A 14,286-nucleotide genomic window follows, 5' to 3' on the forward strand; every position below is an offset into this window, starting at 1 on the left:
GCCCTTGTTAGCATAAACACTACGGACTGCACTTCTTAAGCTGGTGTCTCTTGCAGAGAGTTCTTTTTCATTGTGTTTTTATCCATTTCATTCTTCCTTTCCTTATTTTAATAGAGTGTTACAAAACAATTTAAGAGAGGAGAAGGTACAGAAGAGTTCCTGCTGAAGATAGCTGTACATCATAGGTAGGAAGGTAGTTAGCCATGTTAGTCAGAAGTCAAGCAGAAGGCAGGACAGGATAGCACCTCAGAGACTAACAGATTCAGAGAGACATGAGCTTTCGTAGGTGACAGCTACAACTTCATTTAATGTTAGCATACAGAAGCCCGTGCCTCTCTGAACAAGTTAGTTTCTGAGGTGCCACCCTGCCCTGCCTTCTGCCTATACAACCTGGCTAATCCACTCCCATGTCAATATGTTACTCACTTCTTGTTTGCAGTCTCAAAATGGGCTGTCATTTTCGAATAGTCCTTTTCTTTCTGTTCCTCTCTGGTGGCTGAGGTGACAGTAAGGTCCCCGAAGAGATCAATTAGCCAAGTAAGGCGGGCAATTCCATTAAAAGAGGGGAAGCCTGATCGCTTTTCATCCAGGGGACCACCTATAGAAATAAAAATGGAGCATCTTGAGAAAGGGGGAAGGTGCCTCAAATCAGCAGCACAGATTGTAATAGCAAGGGCAGAAGATGTGTATGGGCCAGAGAGCGAGACATCAGACAGAGTCCAGTCTGATCACTGAGTCTCATCACTCAGTATTCCACTTAAATCAGTCCCGTGAAGGTCAGCTGCTGTCTTTCTGTTGTTAAAGGTTAGACCCTATCGAACAGAACCTTTTAAACCTCTCTGTGATCTCTCAAATGCATCAACTCTTTTGCTCTAATGCAGGCATGGTCTATAACTCTATCCCATTTTGAGTAGCACTGTGGGTAAAAAAAGGAAGAGAACAGAACAAATGAACTCTATTCCCATGCCAAGACCCCATCAGAAGGTAGACAGAAAGATGGAAAAAAGATACAATTTATGTAGAATAGAACTCCAGGGATACGTTGGTTCCTTGGGTGGGGGTTCACAGAGCTGGGAAAAATGAAACTTCAAATCTGTCTTACAAGGAGAAGAGCCTGAGGGTTCCTCACTAAAGTGTGGGGCAATTCCTTAGAGCTCTCTATGCTTTGTGGAGCTCAAGTGAAGATGAAGGGGCTCTAAGGGAGTAATCTCCCTTATACCAACATACAAATATTGTCCCATTTCTTTGTGAACTCATAACCCAATATAGAAAAAGTGGAGGAGATGCCTCCAAACATATTTGGGAGAGATTAATGGAACACAGAGCCTCTCCTCCATATAGGCAACTGTTAAGGGAGAGGGTTTTGAAGGCCTCTATAATTTCAGGCGAGCATCCAGAGCTAGAACGTAATATATGGGTCCTGGTTGCATGGCTTCAACCTCTACAGAAGTGAATGAATAATGACTAAAGTGGCTGGCCTTGGACTGCCACTCTCTCAGGAAATGCAGTCTTTAATAACTGACCTGTGAAATGTAGGACTCCCTTGACAAGTTCCTTCCCAGCTACCTCCTTTTTCAGCTGCTTGTACTCTTCCGTCATAAGTTCAATGTGCTCCACATGGAGGACTTTACCTGTTGTTGAGGAAATGAGGATCACATAGAATTACTAAAAGCTTTCAGCTTGAATCCAAATCCATAAGTAGGCAGTAAACCCTTTAGCACTCAGCGTGAGAAAATTTTGCACAAATAGCCTAAGCACAGTTGACAGAATGGTGCCAAGAAAGACTGTCAGGCATTATACCAGGAATTCAGTTTGAATTCACTGTTCTCAGGAGCAACATACGAGTTATCCACAAGCAACCTTTTAGACATGGATTTTAATGTGGATCATGTCAATTAAACCAATGTGCAGTGGAGACACTCATGTTCAAAGAAAAGTTTGTGTAAAGTCCTGACCCTCTCTCTTGCCACCCTCCCATATAAATGATACATTTAACAAAGGTATAAATACATTATTTACAACCAGATTGTAATAGCACATCAGGGAGTTCCTTGCTACACTGCTAGCAGTGAGACTACTTTTGGAGTAACATGCTACCCACCATGCCTCAAAATTTGGCCCTCATTCAAGACACATTCATCGGGATGCCTTCAAGAGAATCAATTTAGTGTAACAATAGGAACTGCTGTTATGACTGAACAAGCATTAAGTTCTGCTTAACTGGAACTGATGCAGTTATTAGCACAACAGTAAGGGTATATCTATAAGGCTCAAGGCAGCACCTTGCAGAGATACCCCAACTCTGCATGAACTAGCTCCAGAATGAGACAGAGTATGGCTACATTTGTACAACACGAGACACTGGTAGAATGGATTATCCCAGGCAAAGAACTGAACAAATGCATCTCTATCATTTCTGGTTCTAGAACAAGCATATTCAGAGCTAGCTTAGGTATCTCTGCATGGCATTGCATTGAGCCACTTCCTTGTGAGTACTCAGGAGGTAGAGGTATGTGAAATGCTAAGCTCCAGACTTTTAGCACATAAGTACCTGAAGAAGGATTACAAAGGAGTGAGTCTGCAGGGGTACACTACACCCTGTCCAAGGGTTTGAGCTCTGCTCCTGCCTAGCATTGCACCCCTTCTTGCAGTGCAAATGGGGCCACCTCCACAATACCTTTAATCTAATCTCAGCTGGGCTGCCAACAACCACCCCTCAGCCGTGCTGTCAGCACTCATGACTAGGGCTGTATACGTAACAGAAAGAAGGTGTTGCTTAGAAATGGATTCTTTTCTCAAACACAGATGCTATGATAAATCATAAAGGAATAAATGTATGATGCATACATAGGCAGAGAGGCTTGTGTCATATCAACCACAACCAAGAAAGGGATTGTTTATGGTTCTATTTCCAGGGGAAGGAAAGTCTTGGGGGAAGGGGAGGTCAAAAATCCCAGAGTTACTGATACGGATTATGTTTTGGTTCATAACTATTTTTAATTACTATGGATGGATACAGTTGTCCAATTACATTATTTGTGTTTGTGCCAGCCAGTAGTGAATCTGCTATTAATGTTAATGCACCCGTCTTGGTCAGCATCTTGCTCTTTGTAGTTCTCTGTTTGTTCACCTGTTGCATATTCTCCAAATCCTGCACTGGAAGTTCTCCAGAGCAGGCTCTGTCCTTTGCTTTTTGGTTTCTACGATGACTGATACAAGGGGGCCTTGCTCCTTATTTGCAAGTTTGAGGAGCTACCATGAAACAGATAATTGTCATTTTAAAAAACCCAGTTTCACCTTTAACACCTAGAATATTAAAGTGTCATTACCTTTTTGCTCAGCCAACTCCCAGAGGTCATGGGCTGCCTTAGCAGACAGCGCCATGGGATACTCAACCAGGACATGTTTCCCAGCCTCCAGAAACATTCTGAAACAAGATAGATAAAAAGAGTAGAAAGTCTTCAAATCAGACCAAAAATTGCTCTCTCCCCCATAAATCTTCTGATGCTAGTGGCCATCAGACCCCTTGAGGACAGGATAAGAAACATTCTAGGACTGGAGACAAAGAACCCTAACATAGAGTTCTGGATTATCTTCTGTGTGCAACTCTCTCATGCACTGTGTAGCTTAGACATCTTAAAATGGGGTCCTAAATCACCATCAAGTGGAAAAAGTAAGAGCCAAGAGCAGAGCTTCTCAGCCTTAGTACTGTGGCACCCTTGGGTACCTTGAGATCTTTTCAAGGGTGCCATTAGACTCCACAAAATGTTAGCACGGTTAGGTGTGCAAAAAATTGCTCTATTATTTTTCTGCAGTCAAAAAAGGAATAAAAACCAAAAGCTGGCATTTTCCAAAGGGTGCCATGAATCTAAAAAGGTTGAGAACCACTGGCCTAAAGTTAAGCAATAAAAAAAGTGCTGAAGATGCAGCTGTGTCTTAAATCTCATCCATCTCCCAGGATGAGACACTTGACTCAGTGCTATATGCAAGCTCTTCCATCCACTTGGGATTCACAGCCTGGAAATTTCTACTACAGTTAGATGCCTTCAGCTGCTCTTTCAAACACTGAGCAGGGGTCAGTCTTCTTTCCAGCCATGGGAACTGGGTAGTGGGAGGGGCACTGCCTCTTTCTTTCATACAATAATCAGTCAGCACCCAGACATGACATGGGAGATCTGAGCTCATTTTCCTTCTCTGCTGGAGGGAATTCAAACCTACCTCCCTATCAAGTGCCTTAACCACTAGGTCAGAGCCTGTTCTGGAGTAAAGGGATTTCTCCACTTCATTTGTTAAAGTTATTCCACTCTGTGGAAAAGAGCTCAAAATATATTAAGTAAAAAAAACCAGACAGCAAGACACTTCAGGTGATTGATTGGGAGCAGGGAGACCTGGGTTTGGTTTCTGCTGTTTGTTTATTTTATCCAATATCCAGGATTGCAGTTTTGAAATTAGATCTCAGTTTAGCTTTGGTACCCAAGTGCTTTTCTGGATCAGACCACGAGTGTCTCCATGTCTTCCCCTACCTATCTGTATAATGAAAATGTTACCTCCCTACCTACCAAGGACATTTGGGGGCTCAAGTTGCTAGAGACCATCGCAACAGAAATACAAAATACTAGGAACAAAATGGACTGGATGAGAACAGAAGGAATGAACAGGGTTTGGGAATTACAGGAACTCAAGAACACAAATCCACTTCTTCTATTTCAACTAGACATATGCAAATCCAACAAGACTAGCATAGACACAATGGGAGGTGCCTTTGTCCTCTTACCTTGGAAGGTTTAAACCTCATAGTCACATTTATTTGGAGAGGGTGGGAGTTATTGTTACAGTGCTAACAAAAGGATTATGTTTAGATGTTGCTTCATCCTTTGACAATGCATATTTTATCGCCCCTACATATAACTCTATTACTAAAGAAGCAATAAACAAAGGAGAGAAGTATGTACCTGACACTCTCTTCATGGTTTTTGTTGTCTGTGCTGATGATGGCTGCTTGGATCTCTTTGTTTCTCAGAGCATCTTCCAGGTTAATCTGCTTGGCCTCTTTAACATTTCCCACATTTCTCCTAATTATCCAAATTAAATAAAAATCAGAATATGAAAGGTAGCATCACAGCCCGCTCCCTCTCGTTAGTATGATTTGTATTGCAATAACATCTTAGATGTCCCACTCTTGGTGCAATACTCCACTTGTGTAGGTCCTGTAAATAAATAAATAACATTAAAAACACAGAACCAAAACATAGCCACTGGCACAAACAGCTTACAATCCAGGACTGGAGACTAAATGATGCAGGGCAGACAGAAGGGGAGCACATGAAAAAAAGAATGAGGCAAATACAGGTTAGCATGATCAGTACTGATCTCCAGACACCAGGTGCCTTGCCACTGTCAATCATTTTGTTGGCACTGTGAGAGAGTGAAGGAGCACAGCAAGGATGTTTATAAAGGGAATTCCTCCTCCATGCAGCAGCACAAATGCACTTGTCTGAAAATGTAACAGGTAGGAAGTGATGGCTGGTCCAAATGTCTGAGCAGAAGCTAGAAACAACATATTGATAAGACAGATGTGTAGGAGGACATACAGGGCATGAAGATAATTTGAAAATGAAGACAGGTTGCTTATATTTGATAGTGTAGAGGGATACAAATAGCAGGCAAATGTGGTCAAAGCAGTAACTGTCCTGGGAAGACTACCTTTGAATTGTATGTTAGGCTGATGGAGCTCCTTCAAAGGAAGAAGCCCTACCACTTTGGTCATTCAGTACTACCATATTTATTTGAATCCAAGACAAGAGTCCCCCCATTCACAAGGGGGGAAAAGCCTCTTATCTTAAAATTGAGTACAAGGTAGGGGTCAGACAGCGGGGTCATGTAGCTGCAGTGGCTTTGGCTCCAGCTCCAACTCTGGCCCCAAATCAGGTTCGGGGTCAGAGTCAGAGCCACTGCCCCCATGTCTCCTTCTGCCTCTTCTGTACCCACCCACTGCCTACCCCACCAATGCTGCCTCTTACCCTCAGGCTCCGGCTCCACCTCCAGGTCCAGCACAGAGCTTGGAGCACATGGTGGCTCCAGCCCCTGCCCAGCCAGGCAGCAGTGGCAACAGCTCTGGCCCCAGTCTTGGCTGAAGCTCCAGCCCAGTTCCAGAGTGGCTGCTGCCACAGCCACTGCTGCCTGGCCAGCTGGGGACCAGAGCCACCATGTACTCCATGCTCCAGGATGGACTAGGGCCAGAGTTGGAGCTGCAGTTGAGGGTAAACAGCAGCAGCCAAGGAGGGGTAGGAGGGGAGTAACTGCCAGAAGGTGCAGACAGTGCGGGGGGACAGGTGGCAGGGGGCAAAGGTCAGGGGTCAGGCTGCTCGACTCCCCAACTCCCCATCCCCCTGCCATTGCTTTCCCCACAGCAGCTGTGGTGGGGATAAATTTCAGATAACCCTCCAATAATTAAATTCTATACATGGAAAATTATAACAAATGTATTAATTTTCCATTTATAGAATCTAATTATTTGGGGGTCATCTTAAATTCAAAGTTTTCTTGGATTGGGGTAAATGTAGTAGCTGTGGCACCGTAGGGAATCAAACTGCATGGGCAGGGAGTGTAATGAGTGACCTAATAGGTCCTTCCTATGTCCAGTAGGCATGACTCATTGATTATATATACCGGGAAAAAACATCCATGCTGAGAGCCATACATGCCTCATTAACATATTTTAAAACTATTATGCCTCACTGCTATGGTACCCACAGGCTGAAAGCTACTGAGAACCAATGCTGCTGCTGCTGCCCAAACATGAACTTTATTGGATTTGTTCTCCACCATGTACAGCTGGCTTCAAAAATACAGATTTTCATACTAGACTTGCAACATCAGAATTCCTCATCTGAATTACCTATAGACATGAGCTCATCAATGTGATTTTTTTCACATTTGTGGGAATCTGGACACACAATAGACTTTGGTTATATGGTTTCTATGTCTCTTTTATAAAGACCTGATCCTGCAGCATGCTGAGATCCCTCAGATTTCACAAACTTAAACGGAAATTAGGGCACAAAAGTACCTGAACTAAAGTGATCAGACCCATTCACTTCACAAAGCTTCATACGCTAATTTTCTAATTTAACCTCCAGATCAAGGGTGGACAAAATAAGGCCCACCGATCTAGCTCACCAACTGATTGTATCAGGTCCACGGGCAGGTGGCCACAAACTCATGGGGTCCAACCCGTGGGAGGCCAGCAGCTCCAGCTGCTGCATAGTGCCAGAAGGGTAGGCAGAGCTGTTTCTGCTGCGCCAGGCAGGCAGCCGGGACTGCTTCCACCCAGCACGGACATGGCTGTGTGAGTTGTGGACGCAGGCAGACACCCTGACCCCCACCTGGAACCTGCCCAGCATGTCCACAGCTGATGCCAGTGTCTTCCCAGGGCTGCTTCTGCTGTGCCAGGTGGGTGGTGGTGTAAGCTGCAGACCACAGGTGATGCCTGGGGGTGGGGAGCACTGGTACATGTTCCCCCCAGATTTGTGCCGATGGTGGGGTGCAAGTCTGTAGCCAGGCTGCACCCATTACCCAGCAGCAGCCAGGGCAGCAGCAGTGGTACAATTTCTGTGCTGACAGCAGGGTGCAGGGCACAGGGCTGCATCCCAGTCAGAACCAGTGCCCAACAGCAGCAGGGACAGCAGCGGTGGCACAGCATTGTGCTCCCCCCACAGTGAACACTTATGCATCGTCTATGCTGCAGACAGGGCTGGCACAGTTCTGGGTCAGAGATGCAGGATCAAGGCGTCCTACAGCTCCGGGCAGAGTGGGTGAAAAGTGTGGTGGTTAAGAGGACACAAAAACTCAGTAAGTGGCCCTTCAGCCAAAATAATTGCCCATCCCTGCTCCAGGTGCAAATGCGGTCACGTAAAATGCATTTTCCATGGTCTCATTCATTATACCAGAGAAATATAACATCTAAGGTATTTGTGAGCCTAAAAAACAATATGCTCAGAAGGGAAAGAGAGGGAGGTCTGCACAAGGGAAAACAACGTGCTCCACAAACTCACAACTGAAATCTCTAACCTGGATACAAAGCCAAACAGCTTCAGATGCTCAGATGGGCTGGAAGGGATTGGATTCAGCAAGTCCCTGATCCGCACTGATCCAGCAATTCCAATTCCAACCACCACAGTCCCAATCATTCTGTTAGTCTAAATTAGAGAGAGAGAAAAAAAAGATCAGAAACAAATTGATTTGCCCCTTTTTGGACACCAGGAACCCCTACACACTGTCCATTATACACCCATTGTGATGGTGAGTCAAAAGATACCCTGATGCTGTGTGCAATTACATCTTCCAAGATTTAACAATGATCAATACCTCACAGAATTGGACCTAAAGGTTCTCATCATTCACAGTTCCTGCACCAGATCCAAAGCACAAGGTTCCTTCCTCTCTCCCAAACGGAGAGGCAAAACTTCAGTAATGAGAAGGTCTTCCATTTAGATAGTACCTAATACCCTGATGGAGCTCCAAATGCTTTGCAAAACTAATAAGATTTTACATAAACTAAACACTAAGATCACGCCCCAAGTTTCTACAACGCAGCCATCTCCAGGGAGCAATGCTGACACTAACAGTACACAGCAACACGGCATAAAACTTCAGGACTTTTCCAGGTAGAACTACTGGAGAATGCTAGTGCCAAGACAAACAGTCCATTTGGCCAGCCTACTTGTCTGACATTTCTAGTCTTGTCAAAAACACCATAAGGTCTTCAAGGAGAGCTGTCTATCACCTCAGTTTTACATCTCACTTTCAACAGCATCATTCCCTACTATTATACTGGAGCACTAGTCAGGGGTGGTGTGGTCCACTGGGTAGGATGGCAGACCCCGAGCAATGAGATCTATGTTCTCTTCTCTGCTCTCTTAGGGACTTGCTGATACTTTGTGCTCCAGTATGCTCAGAAGGACAATACAGCTTTGTGAATATATCTTATGGAATGTTTTGGAGTCTGTGGAAAAAAGCAAGTCTTGTCAAGCATGATTAAGAAGGGGCAGCAACGTATGGCCTACACAGCCATTGGATCCAGCTCATGAAGCCACAGAGCTTTATCTGTGACCATGACTGTGTTCATGCCTGTGCTGGGGCTTCACAGCAAAGGCCTACGCTAGGGATGGGGAGTTGGAAGGTGTGCTCACACTGCTGCTACTTCTCTCCACCCCTGAAGGCTACAGTGCAAGCACAACTGCACTGATACTACAGCTAGGAAGCAGGGAGCTAGGAGCAGTGGCAATGTGGGCACAGTCCAATGTGGGAGCAGCGAAAACCCCCCTACCACTGAGGGCTGGGTAGTTCTGGCCTGCAGCTTGAAAAGGTTTGCTGGCTCCTGACAAAGAACAGTCATGGAGAGGTGGAAAATATTTGGGACATAGCAAAGCATGACATAGTTCTGACCCATAACTTCCTCATTCCCAGTTCTGCTTCTTCCTGTTTTGTGACCGTCTTCTCCCTTCTTTCCACGCGCCCCCAGTTGGTGGAATAAGTTCTCGCCACACAGCTCTTCTTCCGATTAGTTCTGCTACATGATCTCATCCCTGCAAGTCTTTCCTAAAAATCTTATCTCTTTTCAGTGACTCTTGTCTGAGGGGATTACAGTACAGACTGGCCCACATGCAGGCTCTCTGCCATCCAGTTCTGCAACAGCTGCTAAGAATTTTTTAACACCCAGCACTGAAGACTTCCACCATGTATGCTGCACCTGTTTTTTCCCTTCTAATATCTCTACATACATATTCCTGTCAGCACCAATACCACTCACTTCCTTCCTGTGTATTGCTGTCTGCACTGTATAATAAAGGCAGAACAATGATAGAAATGATTGATGTTGGAAGAGCCCCACTGGAATCACAGTACCGTGCTGTTATCACTAGTTGTGACACACTGTAATGACACCACTCATCAGGGAGTGGAGATCTTGCTCAGCCCTGTGCCTGCATATAATATACAATATAATCCAAGTTACAAAATCAAAATTCCCACCAAACCCAGCCTAAGCCCAATTTTATACTGTTGGCCCTTTGCAGAGGGCAACAAAAATAGTTTGGGGGCTAGGGAACATGATTTCTGAGGAGAGGCTGAGGGAACTGGGCTTACTTAGTCTGGAGAAGAGAAGACTGAGAGGGGATTTAAGAGCAGCCTTCAACTACCTGAAGGGGGTTTGAAAGAGGATGGAGCTACACTATTCTCAGTTGCAGCAGCTAACACAACAAGAAGCAGTGGTCTCAAGTTGCAACAAGGGAAGTTTAGGTTAGATATTTAGGAAAAACTTTCTCACTAGGAGGGTAGGGAAGCACTGGGGCAGGCTACACAGAGCGGTTGTGGAGTCTCCATCCTGGGAGGTTAAGACCAGGATAGACAGATCTTTGGCTGGGATGTTCTAGTTGGAGATGGTCCTGCTTTGAGCAGGGGGTTGGATTAGATGACCTCCTGAGGTCCCTCCCAACCTTAATTTTCGATGATTCTATAATTCTATGCAGAAGTGGAAAGTGGCCTTGAAGTAGGTATAAGTTAAAGTTGCATGTGCTCCAAAAGCCATACAAAAGGGCCTTCAGTGTAAATGAGAACCAAGTCCTCTGATACACAGTCAAGGATCAGCTGGTAACTCTTTAAGATCATTTCAGTTTATGGTGTACTGCCCAGGATTCTTAAAATGCTCTCTGTTCAGATCCAAGCTAGAGCAGTGCTTTTCAACCTTTTAAGACTCCCAACCCCCTTGTTAGACTAGGCACCCCTTAGAAAATGCCAGCACTTTGTTTTCACTTGTTTCTTGACTATGGAAAAAATACTAGAGCAACTCTTCTTTTCCAAAGAACTCATGAAGCCGACAACAGGGAAGGATTGTTTTGACACTCTGGATTTGTGTTTGAAATCTCTGGGTTTATCTTGTGAATTGTGTAGTACAGGGGTGTCAAACATACAGCCCACGGGCCAGATATGGCCCACAACACCTTTTTAACTAGTCTGCCTATAGTGCAGCCAGCTACTAGAAGTTGGGAGGCATGGCCAGTGTAGCATGGCCTGCTACAGGATTCAGTGTCCCAGGATGTGAATGGACGTGGCCATCAGCAGCCAGGGGTGAGTAAGTCCTGTGCAGATACAGCCCCTGCTTGCCCCACTGCTGTATATCACCAGACCCGCACTGCTGCCCAATTCCCTAACCTGCTCTGCTGTCCACCCCTGGACCCGCACCACTGGATCCAGGATCCAGCCAGGGAAGAGCCCAGATGGTATGGATCTGACCCAAGGCTTGGGGTGAGTTTGACACCCCTGGCGCAGGTGTCTGCATGACTAACAGGCCAGGGATAGAAATTATGCATATATGACTGGAAACCAGTTCAAATCTGTAACACAACAGAAGTTCAGTGCACATAAACCACTTTCAAAATGGCCAAAACCAGTTTAAGATAAACCTGGATGGACATAGTATTAGACTTAACTGATTCAGATTCATTTGGTTTATTGAACTTCTGTCCCAGATCCCCTCCAAATTCAAGTCAACTCAGAGCATCCCTGCAAACCACCCCCACCTCTGCCTTTGCAGGGTGCATAAACTAGACCTGGCCCAGGATATCTGCTCTGGGTGAGCCAGAAGGCATACTCTAGCGCCCCCTGACTTTTGGCCTGGGCCATGGCAGGCATATGACTGCATTTCTGGAATCAAAAGTGCATGTCTGATCACTTGCTTATCAATTCAATCTATGCATTTTAGACTAACCTGCAATCAATTCAGCCTCCGGCTTTTTGACTGTCTATACTTAGCCACAGTGGTAATATCGCATAGCATCCCATGACATCCTTGAAAGGATCTCATGGCATCCTGGGGTGCCACAACACCCTGGCTGAGAATTACTGAGCTAAAGGCAAATGCTCCTGTTGTGTTCACCATGCCTTATTAATATAGCACATCATTTATTTTCTATTTAAGAAACCAGTTTAAAAAATAATTAAATCACTATTTGCAAGTGACATGTGAAATCCCACCTTCTTTCTACACCCAGAAAGTTCCCTTAATGCAGGGCTGTCCACCTCTGAGTGCCCTTGGCCACATACTATGCAGATCACACCCCACCCAAGCAGTAAACACCCGCTTACCATGCAGTAAACACCCGCACCATGTAGGCGTCCTGAGTCCCCACCCCTGCTCCCAGCTGCAGGTTCCCTTGACCCTCGTCCCCCCCAGGCAACCCTGCCCCACCTCCAGAGAAGGGGGCAAGAGGTGGAAGCTAAAGGAGGGAGGGGCAGCCTCGACACCCCTCAGCAGGAGCAACAGGAGTGATGGGTGGTAGTGGCACCCAAACTGGCAGCCAAGGGGCCACAGGTTAACCTCCCCAGGGGCGGCATGCAGCCCATAGGCCACCAGTTGGACAGCCTTGCTATAATACATCAGTGCACCCTCTAATTATTAGCCTGGGCTTGCAGAGCCAGCTCACTTTTAACAATAGAAGAATTCCAGCAGCCAGCCAGATGGAGAAGTGAGGATACAGTTCTGTGCTGGAGTTCAAGAATGTTTAGGACACCTGAATCCTAAACTGGGTTAATATTTATCATCTTCAGTTATCTTTGTGAGTTGGAGTAGTCCTCCAACAGTAGCCAAGCCCTCCTGAAAGGTCTGCAGGCTTCTCATTCCCAAGCACCACCTTCCACTCACTAACTGCTGACAGACATTTCAGTACAGAATATGAGAGAGAAGAGCCGAGTCTGTTCTTTCACTGCTAGAAACCAAAACTATTTCTCAACAGATGTTTAGGATACAGGACATCAAAGCTACGGCTTCCTTTTTGAAAACCCTCCCAAATTTCATCCGAAGTGCAAAATCCTGGCCTCTCAAAGCAGATGCGTCTAAAAGGGTGAAGCGAGAAGCTTTTTAATCCTTTAATAAGTAGTTACTAGGCAACCTGTTGTCATAGCAACTAGCCATTTAAACAGGGTCCTCTGCTCTTCACAGCTTTATAGGTCAAGCACAATATCTCAACCTTTACCCAGAAGCTATCAGGCATTCAATATAGCCTGCAGGGTCTTCATTTATGTACAGATAAGAAAATGATCAATGGACCTTAGATACAGCTTCTGCATTATATTCTTCCCATACCCAAACAGAAAACTTGTAGCAACAGCCTTGATCACAAATGAGCTTGCAAAGCCCCCAAACTCCATCCTTAAACCTAGCTGGGAGATCTCTAGCTGCTGCAACCTTCACTGTAGCAAAGCCCTGCAGGCTTCCCTGTAGCAAACGGAACCCTACCAGCCATAAGCCTAACCCTGCCACTGGCAGACTTAACCACCAGCTGGGGGAGTCCCAGGATCTATCCTGCCAGCCTGAAGAGCTCGACTTCCCTGTGCCCTACACTGTGAGAAATCCTGAAACATCGTGAGAAATCCTTAAAACTATTCACCAAGAAAATTAAATACAATGCTGTTGGGTGATATTCTGCACCTACCATGCATCTCCGAGGACAGATATCTATTCCAAACCATTATTTACGTATTTACATGTGTGATACCAGTTCTCTTATTATTTCTAACATTCAAAATAGGTCACTGGGTACATATTCTTGTGAAATAATGGAAATAACAAAAAGGAATATTCATTCTGTAACCGCGGCACTCTGGATCCACTCACAGGTTTGTTAAATTCTGTAACACCAGTCAAAGCTCTAACAGAGGATTCTGGGATGCTGCAATCACAATCTCAGTAGGCAAACTGGAAGAAGGTGTGCAATAAACTACACAATAATACTTCTACCAGAATTCAATGCTTGCTTTTTCTGTCCTCCTTTATTAAATGACCTTGTAAAAGAAACAGGCTATCAAGAAAATTATTCAAGCGCTAAGGAGCCCAAAGCCCATGCAACTTTTGTGAAGGAGCATTATGGATTGCTGCAAAAACCAAGTGCTATGCCCTAATAATGAGCAGTGTTGACAGCCTAAAAAAAGAATGATAGGTACAGAGGGAAGAGTTATGTCTTGCAGCATGACAGCAAGTTAAAAATGACTCCCATAAATAGTGAGGAAGACTGTGTGCGTAGGATGACTGAAAACAGAAGGGAGAAAGGAATCCTTTTATTCAGTGGTAGCAGCGTCGTCAGGAAATTTCTCCTATGCAAACCAGCTTCTTACTGAAATAAATTACTAGCAACTCTACTATTCCATTCAGAGCTATCATTATTCTGAAACTCTTTTCCTGCTGGCCTTTCTTCAAACTTTATTTCCTCATGCTGTTCCTTTCCACTAACA

The 14,286-nt window shown here is 45.1% G+C and overlaps 1 protein-coding gene across 3 annotated transcripts in view; it reads right to left on the reverse strand.

The window, feature by feature from the left end:
- Positions 1 to 14,286, reverse strand: part of BLVRA (biliverdin reductase A) — a 41,580-nt gene that overhangs the window by 7,101 nt on the left and 20,193 nt on the right. For all 3 annotated transcript variants that reach the window (XM_090050032.1, XM_090050034.1, XM_090050031.1), the window contains exons 2-6: positions 8,071 to 8,198; positions 4,953 to 5,072; positions 3,330 to 3,427; positions 1,524 to 1,631; positions 427 to 598 (exon numbers count right to left, since the gene is read on the reverse strand). In XM_090050032.1, coding sequence (XP_089906158.1) covers positions 427 to 598; positions 1,524 to 1,631; positions 3,330 to 3,427; positions 4,953 to 5,072; positions 8,071 to 8,189 — 617 coding nt within the window. In that variant the 5' untranslated portion in view covers positions 8,190 to 8,198. The remainder of the gene's footprint in view (positions 1 to 426; positions 599 to 1,523; positions 1,632 to 3,329; positions 3,428 to 4,952; positions 5,073 to 8,070; positions 8,199 to 14,286) is intronic.

The sequence above is a fragment of the Crocodylus siamensis genome, chromosome 5, assembly GCF_052110815.1.
Source record: "Crocodylus siamensis isolate JL-2025a chromosome 5, ASM5211081v1, whole genome shotgun sequence".
In the NCBI taxonomy this organism is placed as follows: Eukaryota; Metazoa; Chordata; order Crocodylia; family Crocodylidae; genus Crocodylus; species Crocodylus siamensis.